General features: G+C 43.0%; 1 protein-coding gene across 1 annotated transcript in view; it reads right to left on the bottom strand.

The window, feature by feature from the left end:
• Positions 1 to 8,961, bottom strand: part of T265_15070 (hypothetical protein) — a gene marked incomplete at both ends in the record, with an annotated part of 83,270 nt that extends 74,309 nt beyond the window's left edge. Inside the window, 3 exons of the mRNA XM_009176460.1 lie at positions 311 to 495; positions 7,504 to 7,650; positions 8,848 to 8,961. Coding sequence (XP_009174724.1) covers positions 311 to 495; positions 7,504 to 7,650; positions 8,848 to 8,961 — 446 coding nt within the window. The remainder of the gene's footprint in view (positions 1 to 310; positions 496 to 7,503; positions 7,651 to 8,847) is intronic.
• Positions 8,962 to 19,070: the final 10,109 nt, after the last annotated feature.

Raw genomic sequence — 19,070 nt, 5'->3', positions numbered from 1 at the left:
GTGATTTATCATTCCCGATGCGTGCCACCTTATCAAAAAGCGCTGCAGTTCTGCAGACCAGGTAACCATAAATCGGAAACTTACTCTTTACTCGTAAATACCTAGTAGGTTATTAGGAAATACTTTGCAGAGGGTAGAATGTCTGACACAATACTAAAATATTGGCGGTAATTTGTGAACGTTATGCGTATGACGCGGATGGTGCAAAATTGCTCTGATTTGTCAATGCTTATGTTGTTGGGTTAGGCCAGTTTTATGTATTTGTGTGAACACGTGCGCTCTCTAGACCATTCAATACTGCTCGTCTTACCTGATGATGATGCACTGGTCTTGATTGTAACGCCTCATATGGGCGTAGGCATTATCACCGATTGCAAACAAGTGTGGTGGGAGTTCCCCAATCTTTCGTTTTCTGTATGCCCGAATCGTGTCCGCTGTATAGATTGGCAAGACTTGGTAGGGGTTCAAAGCCACGAGTATAGATCCAGTGTAGGTCTGCGAATCAACGGGAGAAAAATATTGTACTTCTGACTAGGCTGTTCTTGAGGCACGCAAACTCTAAACAGCATAGCTTTTAAAAATTTCGATTCAATATCAGATTCAGTGTTGGTAATTACTGTTGTACACTCAAATCGATCACTGTTTTACTGTTTCTGTGTTGATTTGTCCCCGCTATAGAAAATCTGTCATGAAATCTAGGCGTATGAATGACAGCGCGGGCCGCATTATACATGTTAGAAGTTTCATACAGTGGCTATCCCTAGAACAATGTCTTATTTGTGAAATGTAATTAACCATATTGTCAAAAAGCCGATGCTAGAAATTCCAAAGAGCTGTGAAGGAGGGTAAGCGGAAAGATCGCATTGGAAAATTTCAACTTCAACTCACTGAAATCTTTTCCTGTGGACGCTTCACCACCAAGCCAGGACGGTTTGTGCCGACTGAAGAAGTGAGTGACTATTGTTTTCTAAACCTCGATTTGAAGCGCAAGCCTGTAGCTGTTCGGACTGGTTTTTGAACATTTCTACTAGGAGTGGAAGTGGTTAAACCCTTACCCGCCTCATCATTTTATGAGCAGTTCTCCATTGTCCCGACCACTATGGTGCCCATTCCTCACCCAGCGGAAGACAAGCTGTGACGCAATTAGGTATCACAAATAATGCATCCCCTCAACTGAAACGCAGGCCGAAGGCTAGTTACCTGTCCACCATGGCTCAAATCGGTACTGCATCGGCACATAATGACGCTGGGTGAGATTCAAACTTTAGGCACCATACTATAACTAAGTAAGCGGTCTAAAGAGTATCCGAATAGGGTGAGCCTGGGACCATTGAAAGCTGATTTAACGAATGTGTTCCCTGCTTTACTAATACGCCTTGTACTATCTGGTTGGGGAAAGATGTCCGCTGGTCCAATTTTCGATGTCAGATTTGTTCACACTACTATTACTACTATTGACCCACGGTAACTCGCTAAACTCCAGGTGTACTATGCGGTACGTAATCAGTTACTATTTTATTGGTGTCTTCTTTGCTAGTAAATGCGATGCGTGCAAAATGAAGCAAAATCTACTGTTCTCTGAATAACAATAGAATAGATTTTATTTCAAGTATTATCTTCTTCGGTGAAGGATGGTGATGGCCACCATGCAATGTACGTTCATTTGAAACCCTACAACTTTGTAACTAGTCTTTAAACTAGCGCATACTTTTTAGTGCACCGTTTCTGGGACTTAGGTTCAAATTACTTGGATGAATACGGCTGACCCCCATGATCGAAACTTGATTGATTTTGGAATATTAGTTGCCTTACTCTTGGTTTGAAACAGATTTTCAGAAGTGCTACCCGGTTGGCCTAATTCACTCCTATAATTAAAATGACAAGGATGGTTGCATTTGCCATTAAAAGAAGCTCGTACAGCCCTGCTTGAAGCAGATGGCAGCGCCATTTCAGAATCCGCCTTCAAGTTACTGGATCCGGTGAAAGACGAAATCACTTCGCGAAATGAGAAGGCCAGGAGAGCGTCTGCTAATCCTCGACATTTGTGGAGCCGACGTGACATCAGCTTGACTGTCAAAGGCAGCTGCGTGTGGAAAGCCTTTGAAGGCTCTCCGTGTTTTACCATAGGCGCCCTCAAAGCATTACGTGAGTCTGAAAGGAACGCCAGATGAGTGATACTGAAGTACGTCAGATGGTCTTCGTAAAAGTACATTCCCCTTCAGTTGATCAACTGGTCAAACTCCACAGTTTATGCTGGTTAGTCCATGCACTTCGTATGCCAGGAGAACGTTCGCCTCGCAGGGCCGTCTTTGTCCAACCTCTTGTTAGATGGAGACAACCGAGAGCTCGCCAGCCCATGACTTAACAACGAAGCTTTAAAGTCCTTACTAGTCAACCCATTTACGCTGCCATGCCACACCGGACAAACATAACAGTTGGAGGTCAATGAACCGAACGGGCCATGGCCTCCAACACATAGCCCCCATTCCCTTATTCTCCGTATCCCCGGTGAACGAAGCTGGAACAACTGCGCTTTGACGCACGGCAACTAAACTTGGAATTGACTTCTCACTTATCGGATTTCGTTAGTTTATTTCACTCACCCTGACGAACGTAATGGAACACGAGCAGATGTTAATGCTGAAAGAGTCTATAGCAGCGGACAGGTTTCATTGGATGAGGCGAGATCTGTTTGTCCTAAATAGGATAGTTTGGAAATATATTTTTCGCGCAAGCAGGGCCGAGGTATAGTTTATAGTATGACTCCGTTACGGTGTTATTGTTCCTGCAGCATTTGAGACACTATCTGTCAGGAAAAGGTTGGTAGCTCAGGTAGGCTAGATGGTCGCTGGCTGGTTCGCTGAGCTGAGCAATTTGATTGCAAACTTTTCACCACCAATCGAGGTGACATCATCAGTGCGTTATTGAAGGGCGTAGTTGTGCGTAGCGGTGGGTTAGTGGTTGTCAGGTCAATAGGTCAGTGACAGTCATGTTCGTATATTAGGATTATTGAACAGGAATCCCATAGTTTAGTGAAAGACCCCTGCTGTATACAGTTAAGACCTCACACGGGAAGCTGTCTGAGTTGAGTAGTTTTCCTGGAGCTTTTCGGGTAAATTTTACTTCAAGTCACCCTGAAGAAGAAATCCAAGTGATGTGAACAGATTCAGCCGGGTTCCAGATGAGTCTCCCGCAAAACCAAATCGGTTTGAAAATGAGTATATTTCACTCAAATCACGTCAAGCGAACAAGTGAAGTTACTAGCCACGGTAACACAGAAGAAAGAACATAGCAACGAGCAGATGTTGTGTCATATCTCCGGGTCATGACAATGTAGCTCTTGGCACTGCAGTTAAGTTTACTCTCATGCAAAACCTTTACTACTGCATACTTCGAAATTCTGCACCGGTGAGCTACCTGATCAAGCCTTAAGTGTGGAGTTTCTTCCGCTTCACAGACGTTGATATCAGTCGAGTATTCAATCGTAACAAATTGGGGTCGACCGGTCCTTCTTGTGTCACACAGGTTCCCAACTAGTATAAACTTCGCAATCAGTCTCCTGAAATATCCTCAGCAATGGATTGTACACCACAATATAGACCATGGAAACATCTGTCGACAGCAGCTGTGTTGTGTCCGCAGTCAGCATAGTGATTAATAGTTAGAACACGTGGATCCTTTGAGAAACATGCCGGACGAGCATCTATGATTGAACTATCGAGGTCTGTTTGTTTGCCATTTCGTCGATGCTTGAGGAATGTAATCTGGAGAAGTAACTGACTGGCGGACACTTCACTGATCCGACTTTCATTGACGCTCACGTCGACAGCCTAATATCCAATAAAAAAAACAAGGTTGTCTGACTCGCTCTGCTTGCAAACATTCGCGACCGCAAGGGAAGCGAACTCTTGTGTCAGTTACAGGAAGAAGACTGACAGTCCACCGTTGCGTCCCCACTGCACATGAAGACCACCGACAGCCATAGATCACTCGGCTGTCGAACTTGGTTAGACTTCGCCACCTTTGCTTGTATGTGCACGCTCACCGCTGATTCCGCACTCCGCTTGTTGAAGCTGCACTGGTTTGCCTACCGCACGTTCTGATTGGACGCACCATGCGCCTCACTGCCAAACTCCGTTGCTCGCATGTGCTTCCGCGCCCAAGGCACGAGAGGGGGGTAAGTTCACCTGCCCGTCGCAGGAAGCCAATAAGAGTGCGACGCTAGTCGCATCTCATGCGGTGATGCGCGCACCAATTATATATGTGCGCGCGAAAACACCCGTGAGTATATGCGACGTGCTGATTGGATGACCGGGAAACTGAACGAGATTTTCGAATTTTGAGGATGCCGTATTGTCACAGCAGGCCAAATTAGGCACAATTGGCTAATACTATTGATAATAATTAGGTTATATGTAATGCACCACTCATGAGGTTGCTGAAAATTCCTTGAAGAATTTTCAGCGCATACATGTATCGCGACATCTCGAATATCGTACCAAATGAAATATGAGGCGGCCTGGTGCAGCACATTCAGTTGCCTGGAAACATCACAAACAAGAGATTCATCTTGGCTCCAGATTAGTCTCTCATAAAACCATACTTGTTTGGGAGTGAGTGTATTTCGCTAATAATTAGGTTAAATGTGGTCCTCGGCTCATCCACCACCGACATGCATTTCCATTTTTCGATGTTATGGCAACTAAGACCAACAGCGCAACAGTGTACAGCAAGATTGGCCATCAACATTGCACAGCACGACAGTCGGTTTCTGACAACGCTCCCGCCACTTGAGTTCATTGATCTGCTGACCAGATGATAAACTACCATAGCTTTACGTTGCTAACTAAACATAATACATACTACTGAACTGTTCACGCGATTTGTGTTTCGCTACTTGAATCAATCCAACTGTCCTTTCTTTTTTCCTCTGATCAACTCTTCATGCTCAATGCCGGCGGCGCAATAAGTCTCCTCCTCAATGTGACCACCCGGAGGGGCTCACACACTTTGATTCTGCTGCCATGTAAATCAGTTGCGTCGCTGGGCAATTCAATGAAAATAGGCGTGGTGAATTTTACAGATCCGTGGTAGAGATCAAGTGGGTTTGGTAGCAACCACTTATTTTACCCAGCTGGTGAGATTTGTAAGATGAATCAGTTGTTACAGCTCGAATTTATTGACCGGAAGGTCCGTAGTTCAAATCCGACCTCTGCATCGGGGAACCTAACAGTATCCCAGCCCTCGTACTTCCTTTTGGTGGCATAACCGTTGGACACCAGAAGAGTGCTACAGCTGGACGATTTTTCATCCAACTTGCATTGTGATATGGTATCCCAACCAAATCCAAAGCTCTGTTATTAATATAGGTGGGTCACCCAATCAGCCTAAATAGGTGACAACGATTAATCGCAGCTTGCTTCCACACGCAAACCAGTTTTTACTCCGTAATTAGCTACCACGAATCCCACCATCATTTGTGAACCGAGTTTATCTCGGCTTGTTTTGCTGAATGCATTCGGGGGACAGGATAGGGCTATTCACTGTATGAAGTTGCCCCTCCGGTTGTCAATGATTATGGATTTTACTGGTAGTGTCCAGTCCAAGCCCGGCTACTATTTACAGCTCCCCCAAAATATGTTTATCATTGGCTACCTTGTCTCAAAATATGAACTGCGTGATGTACGTGATGTACGTGTGTCCGGGAAGAAATGTAGGACGATACACACTAGTAAGAAAGTACGCGCTGTCGAATATTTTGACGAATATGTAAACCGCTAGCTTGTGCCATATACTCCTATCAGGTTCATGGATTACGTCCCTTAGTAAATCACCCGACTGTCAAGGCAACTGAAACAAGCATGGTTATTCTAACAGGTATCGTAAGGTGAAATTCTAATTTGCACTGCGTTAAGTACTAGCCAGCTTATAGGTAAAACAGAAAGATAGCCATTGAATTTATTGATCCCAGTCGGCGATGCAAAGGGGATCGGATAAATAGAAACACTCAACGGGTACATCGCTCAACCTGTCCGGCGAGCCTGAAGTCATCCTAGTGGACTATGTTGTGCAGATGTTACACTTTCACGCAGTTGAAAGATCCTCTCTAACAGACTGAAGTTCAGCTTGTGGCACTAATTGGTATGGAAATAATCGAAATGATAAACTAACGACGGATGGAAGTCGGTAAGTTCGGCACAGAAATTGATCTTGATTTAAAAAATCAGGACATGGCCGAAGTATGATTGTTTCGCGAACCTCAATGAACAGATGCATACGAAAGACTGTCTGAGGATTGGAGACCTGGAAACGCGATGGTTCACAGCAGTACATATTTTATTGAGCAACTCAAGGTCTGTCACCTTATTTCAGAAGCGGAGGTGACTATCCTTTTTATACATGCAACTTTGGTTCGTACTGTTGGGAGGAGAACTGAAGAGCTCAACGGTCACGCCGATACTGCCAATGTCCACATGTGATACTGGGTTGGTTCAGTAGAGCCAGATGAAAAGTTACATTTAGTTACATTCTTGGTGCACACCACTGGACGTTCGTAAAAGTACCTAGTGCCATGACACGATGATGGTAAGTCTTCATACGAATGACCATAAGAAACTTTAGCGATTCCGCATTTGGTAATGTGATGGAATTTTGTGAGCTAAGCTGAAGAGAGCCATGTGGCGACTCAAATCCTTGCAGGAACGTTCAGCCAAAATCCATATTGGCCGGTTGAAAGCCAGTGTATCAAATGACGCACATGAGATCACCACGTGCAAGAAAATTTCCTGCTAACAAAGAACGGAAGTCAGGTTCAGCCAGACTCTTCGGTGTGGACAGACAGAGGGACAAAAACAGCCACACTCACATCCGGGTTCCAATGTGCAAATCGCTCCAACAGTATGGCGCTAATTCCGTCCTGCTTTGCTGCGCCGACCATCTGCTTTCAGAATACTACTGTTCTAAAGATGTAACAGTTGTTCTAAATTGATCATTTGTTTACTACTAACCAAGATACACTGTTGCTCCACAGAAATAAGGAAGCCATCTGCAACTAATGAATATCGGTTCCAAAACTTTTCCATAATGATTAGCTAGCTTATAGATGGTTTCCACGCTGGTGAAGCGTATTCGGGAGTGTTGAAAAGGGACTATTCTCTCCCGTTGCTTAAATTCTCTTCAACCTGAAAGTGTCACTGATGAGGAAGATATTCATGAAATAAACCAGGAAATTTAACGCTCCTACCACCCTGCTACTTCTTTGTTGGTGAATTCGGCTTCCTCTTTGAACCAATGTTGGGTGCATAAGTTTGGTGAAGAGAAATTTCTCACTGAATCTTGCATGCATGAATAAATAACACATTACGTTATCTAATTTCAGCCACATATTGACATTTTTAGGAAAGTTCTAACAAGCGGACGAGAAAAATTCATTTCAAAAGGGATTGTTAATTGCGTCTGAGAACAAGTCAGCATAAGCCTGTTTGAAAGCAACCTAAAACTTACGTAAATTTTGTTTTGTTTGTATCGAATATGTAAATTTCTTAGTATGCCACCCTCGTTCAGTTCACCTAGGGCGATCATGTCGTCAACTCCATCCACGGACGACGGATGCATTGGCTTTAGTTCTGTTTGTTTGGAGACCTTCACTACCTTCAAAGATAAAAGCAGGTTAAAAACACTTAAAAACCATGAGATACAAAAAGAAATGAAAAAACTTAATCGATGGTTTTCTGGGTCGTCGCCACAATGTTTCCTGTGAACTATACTCGCTGAAACGTAACTATAGACGGGTTAACGAGCTTGAACCGATACACTGCTTTCAGGTCCTTAGTAGTAAGTAACCAAAACTTGACCAAATCACGTGATAGTAATCCGTCTTTTACCCTACTCCGGCAGGTTAATTCGATCGGACGGAAGATACAATCCGTTCTTTTTCTTTCAACCTACAAGTCATTAACTTCGGTCGCCTCCGACAAACCATGATTTTCTGTTAGGCTGGTGCCACAATTTTCGCTCACATTTGGGGTTTATTCAAGCTGATCGCAGTTTTAGCTTGATCATGCCTGTAGTGTTTACGACGCCCAAACATTGTTCAGGCGGGCTTTTGAATACCCTTAAAAATCTGAGGTATCCTCACAACGTTATCTTGCCATCGCACGATCACTTGCCTTATCTTGGTGATTTACTGTAAAGTGCGATTGTGTTTGATGGACCCAATTTGCCTCTTCAATCCGTAAGTGCATCACAACAATCATTAACAGTTGCCGATAAAGCCTCAACTGCATAGGTTGACTCGTTAAGATCGTTTTAATGACCATGTGGCCAGAATAAGATTTAGGTGTTCAGGGTCAGTCAAACTCGGTAAAGACTACTGTGCCTAATGGAACAATAACGTCTGTGCCATTTTATCAACTATCATAATACAGCGAGATAAACGACCATGTTCCAGACAGAGATTATGCATAAAAATATAAAGTTTAGTTATCTTGGTTATCATGGGTTTTACGCTGTTCTCGGCACATCGTCTGTCCATTTGCATAAATGCGGTGTAAGCTATCCAAGCTCACCACTTTCATTCCAGACTTCCTTTTGACCGATCGTGTGTTTGATGAACCGGTAACACAATTTTTCACACTTTTAGGCCTCATGATCCCAAAATCCTCCCCAAAATTTTACGGAAATAAATTTCCAGTGTCCAATACTTGTTCCGCAGTCAATAATAATTGGCATTATTCCGAGTTGTTATTCGACCTATGTCCTAGTATCAAGGAGAGACAAACTCATTGTAACCGCACCCCACTCAAACAGGGTGGTGACAGATCGTTTTTAGAAGAAAAAAAGACTTACTTTTCCATCATCATCTTCGACCAGAAATCCATCAGATTGTACTTCTTTGACTACGCCGCCAATGGGTACGGCAAATTCCGAGGGTTTCTGTGGTGGAAGCCATACATAGTCCCCCTATTGGAGTAGAATGGGTTGGAACAGCGAAAGTCATTGTAGTACATCAGGTCTGAATGGAATCTGACGAGGGCTTGCGCAGCAATCCCCTTCTAGCAATCCTCACTTTAAATGATCCCCACCCTAACATGAGAATCGCAGCCGGTGCGACATACTTCCTTCTAGAATATGAATCTAGTAGCTACGTTCAGATGAGCTGATAGAGAGAAAATACTGTATTCGACAGCTGTCGGTCTAGGTCAGCAGTGGAGCCTCAAACCCCACACGCAGTCTATTTGTTCACCTCAGTCTATATCTGATTATACCTGCTGATGAATATTGTTCTGACGTTTATTTGGCTATGGTTCACACACGCGTAATCGCCATACAGTGGTTGTAGCTGCCGCAGTTTCGTTCACCGATGATTGGGGGGGGGGTAGGTAGCTGCACATTGCAGGCGGGAGATGATAAATTGGTGCATAAATCCAGCACTGTCAGTGGGCTGTCAAGTGGGGGGGTTGAAAAAGGAGCTATGCACTGAAGGCAATAGCTTGGATGTGCGAGTGCCATTGAGGGCGCGAGTGACAATGTCTCTAGCCATTGATGTGGCCCGTCTTGGGGTCCCCATTCAGGAAGACGGCAGTGACTAGCGTAGCTGAGTTTGCTGGTAATGGCTTTCATATCGTTGCCAAGTAGTTGTTTGACCGCCTCTGGCTCTCTTCCACCCTTCACGTGATTGTGCGAAAAGAGCCCCTCGAGGAAGTCATTCGACTGGCATACGCAGCACGTGGCCAAGCCAGCGCAACCTATGCAGTATGATCAGTTCATCAATCGAGGATGAGTTATTTCTCCCGAATACCATTCAGTGTATGTACATCTGGTCCTATTTCTCAACGCATGATCTAAAACTTGCAATTTGTGTAGTATCTAGTGCCAGCCGATAAATTCCGCGGTTCGCCATCACTCGACCTTCGACTTCTGATGGCTTCTCGGTATGGTTCAGTCCTAATTCGCCTGAATTTACGGCTGGTTAGTTGAGTTTTTTATTCGTCAAGCATTTTCTTTCCGCCGAAGTTCAAGTCGCTAGTAGACTCATCCCCTTGCAAGCAACGCAATATTATCAGAACACTACATTCTCAGAATGACGATGTCGTGGGACTGAATTGCCCTGAGTTATCATTTAAGCAGCAAAATCAAAAGGAATGCGCTGCATGTTGGAGATGTGTCAATGTGGTAATGAAAAAGTGCTCATATTACCACATTTCCCGTATATACACTACCCTGATCGTTCCCTGTATGAGTTTCAAACTTCAGCTGCATTTTTCCGTACAGCTAAAATCCAAAACTGATGTTAGGCTGATGACGCTGGCGAAAAAGGTTCTTCAGTAAAAGCCGTACTGTGCAAATGACCGTTACGTTCAAGGGCTGTAAAGAAAGAATTCATCCGTCACTCACCAGATGAAGAACCAGCATTGTGAGCAGGCTGAAAATGAACCAAATGTAAAACTGAAAATAATATTGAGCCACCTGTTTATTGCACACCACTAAATTTATCTGGAACAAACAGAACTCATCATACGAACCATTACAAAAACAAACAATGGAGGACACTGCACATTCCATCTTGCTGCGTTTGATGTAACCATGAGTCATCGTTCCGGAAGGGCTTGTTAAACCGCTTGTTTGCCAGTCGAACCTAGCAAGGTGTATTTACTGTGCTGATACACTGAACTCTGGACTGCAGCACGTTGCTAACATGCTCCGAGCCAATGGCTATCCGGAGAGATTTATAACCCAGAATTTCCGATCACCCTATCCAACCGCCTAGCACAACCGTTGGATTTACCGTATAAAGGCGATCTGTTAGCAGACATGGTCGATCGCTGCTTGTTTCAATCTCGTTTCTGGCTGGAACTGTGCTGTCTTGGTTTGCAACCAATCCTTCGCTATACCTAAACCTCAAAGACAAGATGCCAGTCCCCACCCAGAATATGGTTGTGTATTTTTACTCCTGCTGTTGTGCAGTGGAGTGTGTTGGGCGCACGGCACGGCAACTTACTGAGACAATACATGAGACCCAACAGTTCAGCCAAAGGCTCAATTGCATCCCACTTAGTTGACACCTGGCTTGCAGTCATTCCGAATGAGCCACTTCATTTCACTTACTGCGTATCCAACAGCGTTGCTTGACTATAGCCGAGGCAATCGCTATACGTGCTGAACCCGGTTTTATGTTGTCAAAAACGTTTCGTACGAACGGTGTGTCTGCCTTGGTCGTGTGACACGAATATACCGGCCAAGTCACTTAACTGCCCGCTAGACTGTCTCGCAGCATCCAACTAGATGCGACGTGGAGGTTCAGACAACCAATGATTCTTGTCTCCACCATTACATTTCTTTAACCAATCTTCGCTGCGTATTTCATTTCTCGCTCCTGTTTTAACCATTAAATACGTGCTGATCTGATGAGAAGCTCCCGAAAACATTGATGCTCACTACTGTTCTTGTTCAAACTATGGGAGTATTTAGGAAGTTATTGTTCACGTAGGACGCTTTCCACACGTACGCTCCACAGTTTCTCATGAAAATGTGCGGGAAACAGAAAACCCTTTTCAAAGTGTCTTAGTAGGCGTATTTTCTATCACGTATTGCCAACGTCTTAGTATGCTTACAAGCCCCACTATTTCGGTAGATGACCCCCGTTTCACCAGCCATCGAAATGTAGATTTGGCGGATTTGCATTGATCTGCATAAACTGACCATTAAGCGTTGATTTTTCGTAGCAGTGAACTTGTTTCTTTTGACTGCAAGATATGAATATGCACTCCATGAGTTTACTATGCAGCTGTATCCTACTAAAAGTGACAATGTACACCAAGAAGTCCCGTGTCGATTTTCACTTATTTTGTTGAAGGAAATTCGGCGAAGAATCTCCAACCTGTTAATTCACAAACGCAAAAACACATACCCTAGTTTGCTTTGGGTAAAGATGTTTTCCGAAAAAGTCCCCGTTGAGAAAGCCAGCCTGAGACATGTAGAACTGGAATGAGCGCGGCACNCGGCTATTGGATTTCAAGAGCGGTTGGTGCTAGCACTTTAGAGAGATGAACCTATTTACTCACAAGACGGTTTTAGAATGAAAATCTGACGAATATTAGGAATGCTGACTCTTGTGTCAATGCCCATCCAGGAGGGATTAGTTGGCCTTACGAGGTTGTATTTAATGTTCTTCTTCGTCCGCTTTACTAAGTCACCATTTATCCTAACAGGGATTTAGACTAAAAATATCAAGGGCATTTTTAAATACATGTTTCCTACTACAGGTGAAGCCAATCTGTGCTGAAGGGCCGAGAAGCACTGTATATCCGGTTCATCCGTACTGGTAGTCATCAGAATCGCGCATCCCTCAAGGACTAGCGACCTCCCGGTGAGTAGCTTGAACCTGAGTGGCTGATTAGCAGTGTGATCAACTCTTACTTATACAGGATATAGTGCTACTCTTCCAGTCACGGGACCCACTTCACGTAACCCTGCATGTTGGCTGGCTCATCCAGCTGCCATTTCTAAGACGAAGAATTCACCAGTTAAATTAATTTTATTCTTCCCTCCACCTATTAGGAATTTGTTAGTGGTGTGATGAACTTTTATTCCTTGTTGGCAGTGTGAATCCTGATGCCGCTCGTGACCGAATTTCAAGTTTCGAAACAACTATCCGAGGTGTTACGGGTTTATGACCACGTTGAGTCTCGTGAGACACGCGCGGATGATGGCTCCCAATAAAGATAAACGAGCTGTACAGGGCTTTTCCGCCTTTCAGTGTAGATTGGCTGCAGCCTATAAGCTGCTATCTTTCCTACCAAATATCATCTATTTTTTCCACTTCAGTTTTGGTAGCATTACTGTACAAAGTTTGTTTCAATAAGCAAACACAAGTCTTTTGGCTTGAAATGACTTTGCGCCTTTTCCAATTGACTGTTGTCGTGAATTTGCTGGTTGAACAATGCTGGCTATTGCTACTATCCAACGTGAGCAAAATTTTCGGATGCAAACACTGAAGCATTCTCTTTACATAAGCGGATTAATATTACACCTACGAGAGTGTGAATATTAGAAAATTAGGAAGTTCTCTTTGTGAATGGCGATTCGACGGAATACGGACCTTCGGAACTACCTCTCTTGATCCGTTAGTCAAAATAACCTTAGGTTGTTTTCCATATGACTTATGTCTGACTGACATTCTGTTCAATAAATAATCTTTAGGGCTGCAAGGTTAAAGTAGTTCCACTGTGATGTTGATCAGTTTATCGCCAAATCGGCCTGCGGGAGCTGTCAGAAGTTAATTGCCTGAGATTTTGACCCAGTAGCAATTTTCTAGGCTGTTTGTCTCTAAATTATGGTCGTACTTTTTTAAATAGCTGCTGACTTATAACTGCACCGAAGACTAAATAAAGCCAAAGTGTCACAGTACTTTTGAGTACAGGTAGGTGTTATTTTTTAGTGTGCACCCTCTTCATCCTGTTCTTAGACATTTGGAGTATTAGCCATCTAAGGAAGCTTTATACTTCTTTCTGAAGTCAAGCCCTCCGATGGTAGTTTGGGTGTTAAACTTAGCAGCGATTAAATACACTAGCCACAAGTTGGTCGCATCAGAGTAAAAACACACTGTCTCTATAGAGAGAAAGACAACGTGGCATCAACCTTACACTGACAGCATCTGAAAAAACCAACTCGGTATTATAAGGACACTAACAAACTACTGGTTGTGGTGGCAGAGGCAGATGTAACGTATCCTCTTCCACTGTTTTAGGACTTGTCCGTAAAATAATGAAGGCGAGAAACCGAAGCTCGAATTCTCTGTTACCTTCACGTAGTTGTGTTTTTGTAATGTGGATGACACCTTAATTTGCCGCAGCCTCTCAAAAGTTAAATCTGGTCCCTTTTGAGCAAATATTCCTGAATATTCATTTGTAACAAATAAACCGGATTAGCTGAATCCCTGTATAATTGAGTCTTTATCTTTCACCAAATTCTACCCCCTTGTTTCAAGTTAAGACCAAATATTCAAGGTTGAAATACTCCAAATAAGCATCTGTAAAGTAGAAAAGACTACACATCCCGCCAAAAATTTCAAATATGCTCATCCATGCAGCTGCAGTCACAAAGATTGGAGATAACAGTACTTAATAGGGTAATACTTGTTTGTTCAAAGTCAACTTCTATATTCAAATAAACCATTTGCCCAGACTTATCATCTTGATGAGAGAAAGACTTTGATAACCATAACCATCAGTAAATCATTGTCTTTGTGGTATTGTACACTGAGCGTAATTTTCGTGTACTTGGCCAGACGTGAGCTCACAACAATGTGGTTCTCAACTGCCACTAGCTAGGTTTGGGCAAGCTATCGGTGTCTAAGCCTTTGTGCTTCCTTCTGGTGGCGTGGTAGCTAACCATTGGAAAAAGAATGTGCCTCTCAATGAATTTCTAATTTTATATCACAGCATTTGTGGCCAATTATCCTGATCCCAGTGGTTATTTTCAAAGTAAACATTCGGCACTGATAGTCATTGCGTTCTGTTTTTGTCTGAAAGTGATCACGTACTGTCCTTATTAACCACCAACTATATTTAGTTTAGGTTGTTATGTAGTTCCTCACTTTAGATCATTTCTCATTTTTTAGGTCATGTTTAAATTTAAAATCGACACCGTAAGCCTTAAATGGCGTTAATGGCGTCATAAAATTATAATATTAATAGAAACATTTTATAGGCCAGAAGTTAAGCACCAATATTGGTGAGTCACAATAATGCGTGAAAATTACCGCGGGATGCACAATTCTGTTTGATGTATCGCTGCAGTTTGAGGCTTTTGAACAGAAATTATGCTTACTCTAATGTCAAAAAAGGTGATATTTGATTTCTAGCGATTGTACATTCAGTTGCAAACTAATTTGACTCTTCGAGAGACCGGTCGTGGGCTGTCGACAACTTTTCAGCAACCTTATGAGTAGTGCATTACAAATTATATATGTATCGCGATATCTCGAATATCGTAGTGAGTGAAACATGGGGCGGCCTGGTACAGCAAATTCAGTTTCCTGAAAACATCAAAACCGAGAGATTCAGCTATGTTCCAGGTGAGTCTCTCGAAAAACCAAATTAGGTTGGAAATGAGTGTGTATTCGACAATTTCGTGCAATTTGGTTCTATGAAGAACATAAGGTTGACGAAAACTTAACGAAAACCTGATGAGCCCCAAGAAGGGCGAAACCGGTAGTGGGCTGTCAAGGAGTTTCAGCAACCTTATGAGCAGTGCATTACAAAAGATATTTGATTCTGTTTTCTCAGAGCGCGAAATTTGACACCTGTTGACACAGATTCATCCTCATTACATGCATATCCACAGGGCTGGGTCTCATATGTGAGCATATTTAGTTTTATCTTTCTTTATCCCACTACAAAGCGCGATAATTCCAGGACTATTTACCCTACTCATGTAACTAGCTAAAGTGTCAAGATGATAGTATATATATTATTCAGCGGTAGCATCCTTTCGGTACCTAACTGCTATGCCATACGAAGGTTGCACGAGGGCTGGGATACGGCAGGTTGCCGAAACCCACACGGAGGAGACGGTCAGCAAATTCGCGCTTCAATCACTTTGGTAATCTTGCCTCCCACATAATAATGTGTTAGTAAGTTCTTACTTAATCGTGGCCTTTAATTTCGCGGCCCACTTCCCGCGGTTTAATCAGTGCCACCAAGTTATCAATAGTTGGTTAACTTTTTTACGCTTTTAGTTTTTCTTCTGGAGACTGGGTGACAATGGCGTTGCTTTGTTTACAAATAGGTTTGAACGGGCAAGCATTTTCAGCTCCGACGTCTTCGTAGGGGGTGAAGGACAAACTTCTGTTAATGTCCTTTCAAACCTAGTGTGCTGATTTTTGCGCTCTCATGCTCATGATTAGACAGTCATTTTTTGTTTGACCAGATTTTTGATATTTTTGTCTCTTTGGGCTCCGTTTATCTGCACAGGTAGTCTTTTGTATTTTACTAAGTACCGTTTCTGAATAATAAATGTGCTGTGAAGCTCAAAGATTGTCTCCGAGGCCCAAGCTTCAGCTTTCAGCTATGCAGATTTTGGTGGACGAGCTCATAGCTGACTTTAATTTTAGAGTCTTAGAGTTTTCAACCACTACACTTTATTCAATTTTTGTCGTCTAAACCTAGTGCTGAAGTAAAACAGGTTTTAAAAATCTGTTCTGAATATGTTTACCTGGTAATAAGGTTTGGAATTTTCCCTGAACATCCAAGCAGACCAGTAGTTTATTATTAGCTAGTGGCGCTGTCTCTGGATTTAAGGATTATGCTACGCATGAAGTGCTTCTCCGTATATCTAGCTCTATTTTACATTGGTTGCGTTAAACCCAGATTATTAGCTTTGTTTGGCGGTGTTTACTTTGCCAACTTTGGTAATAAGTCTAGGACTTCCGTGTATCACACGGGATTTTTACTCTTCTCAAGCTATGAAAGGATTTCAGAAAAACCAGCCTGATAGTTTATATGAAGTAGAGTTGACGTTGCAGCCAACCATAGTACAGGAGTATTCTGTTGTAAAACCCTAACCAGTTGTCAAGGGCAGATGTTTTACCTACTTACTGTACTGCCTTCAGCATGAGAACGGTTCAACCTGGACTTCTGCTGGGGTATAGAGTTGTCTACAGAGTCAAAAGTTGTGTAAGTGTCCACCAACGCAGAAAGAAATAAATGCCATGTTTACCGCTTTTCTCATACGTAGCAGGCTTGTGTTACTGGTTTATTTTTAAATGGATCTAATTGAGTTAGATAAAGCCCACAACCCTGGAACAGAGGACAGGTTTTGGTGTCCTTGCAACCAATTTCTTAGTGTCTCAATTCACCGATGCTTAGCCCTTTGGCTGTAGTCCTCCGGAGCCCCATCGTTATTTACTTCAAGGGGAAAACTATTAACGACCGAGCTCAGCTCATTGGGCTACCTATCCGTGAAGTCGTTTGTAGGACCACAGCACTGGTGGCACGAGAATGAACTTGAACTCATTGAGTAGATGCAGGTGCTATTACGATGGCTCAAGTAATTTGATGATGTTCAGATTGCGTATGGACAGTGGAAAACCGCGCGTCGCGCTACATCACAGAGTTTCTTTCTCCGTATTATCGCCTTTTCACCCATTAGGTTTGAGCTTGCAACTATATGGTGCATGCATGTTTTGAGAATGCATATAGAACTACCTACTAGTTACTATATGAGGTATGTGTGCGGACGTACGTTTGAGGATTCCATGGCCTGGTAGTGCTGGCTTTTTAGGACAAACGTTCCTGATACTCACGAAAATAACCTCATTCACCAGTCTATTGCAAAAAGCAGAGTTATGTCTCTAGATAATGCGTTGTTGTGCCGCTCCCAACTAGCTAGACAGATATATACGCATACTTTTCATCTTCTTCCCCCTGTCTAGTCCCTTATCACTAAAGCTTCGTTATGTATTCATGCATTACTTATCTTATGTGCTGTGTCATTAGACACACTCGCGCAACATTGACTCGATAGTCCTAACAAATTCCGAGGAAATCATTGCAATGAGACAATTTAAATGGGTTGATGCTATTACCACAACCTTCTAAACAGCTTCTCGTTAGTTCGTCCCATACAAATCGGACCTGCACGTTAAATACCACATTTTCGACTGTATAGTTGAACATTATCGCTGAATGGCGCTTTAGGTATCACATGCATGTGCAGACCGTGTAATTCATCGGAGATTATATTTTTAAAAACGTTACACTTAGGGCAAAGACGGACTGCGACTGGAACAAACACTTAAAAACGCTGTCGCAGCGCATCTGAACCACATTTATGTTCTATTTGTTGTTGAAATCCTACGGAGCCTTTCATGAACTCTTCATAGGTCACAAAAATGAAAAATCGAAAAGTTGTGGTGATAGTGATATTGATTAAAATGCCGCTTTCTTAGTATAACTAACATTTTAAAAGTGGTTAAAAACCCTTGCTTAGAATAAAAATCGGGCGCTAATTATATTACTTTAATCATAGAAACAGGTGATTCGTTTGTGCCAAAATATCTTCAGAGGTCACATACCTTAGTAAAACTATTGAAATGGGATTATTATTTATTGTTTGATCTGTTAATAAGCGAGTATGCCTCAAACAGGGAACTGTTTCGGCGTCCAGCGAAAACACATGATAGACTTAAAATTGTGTAACCCTTTTGTGTGATCAATTTAGGAGATGTAGAGCATTAAAACAATTGAATCGAAAGGCGTGCTTCACGGGGGTGAATTTTCTCCCGAAAACTGGCAAATGTGTCGCTAAATCAAACCCAAGTGCCATACCAAAAGTTCCTCACCGATGCAGCCAGCACCATTGGCGAGACAGGACCACAGAAGAGGTGGCTGAGGCGTGAATTTTCCGGATTTCCGAACTGGTTGGGTCCAGGACATCGAGCACTTTGTACGTAAAAGCATTCACCTGCATGTCTTTGGAGGAGAAAGTTTTCCACAAATTGCACCGTCAGGAAGCGTGGTAGAACTGCGCCAACAACACGACTAATGGCCATATACATGATGAGGAATCCCAGTGGAATGGCCGGTTCAGAAACAATCGAAGTGCTAACAGAGCGTCAAGAAGATCGCAGTAAGATTCCCAGATTTCCACTGCAAATTTGCGAAAACCAGTTACGCGTCATCCATGCAAACATTAAACATGAGTACTGGCCGCGGAGACAGAGCCGTTACAGTTAATTACCGAGAAATCAGATTACTTTGATGAAGTGAAAATCAGGTCGCCCTACCAACGGTCCATTCAGGTACACTGAAAGAATGCATTAAGGCCGCCGGGAGTTAGTTGAAATCATGACCACTTTCCCCCTTAGTAAGTTATTTACACTGATTTTATTTGACTCCCGCATTTCACGCAGTCTTGGTGCACCGTGGAGGAATAGTGTCGTTCAGCCGTAACACACATCCTGTGCCAATATGCCATGCCACTTGAAGGGAATGCGGAGGTTGTTATATTACTAGGTTGTCTAAGCCTAGACAGATGACATTGAGAGGCAGAGGTTTGGTTCGAACCAC

This window comes from Opisthorchis viverrini, assembly GCF_000715545.1.
Source record: "Opisthorchis viverrini unplaced genomic scaffold opera_v5_339, whole genome shotgun sequence".
Lineage (NCBI taxonomy): Eukaryota > Metazoa > Platyhelminthes > Trematoda > Opisthorchiida > Opisthorchiidae > Opisthorchis > Opisthorchis viverrini.
The sequence above is the reverse complement of the archived record's forward strand: the minus strand, read 5'-3'. Positions and strand labels throughout refer to the sequence as shown.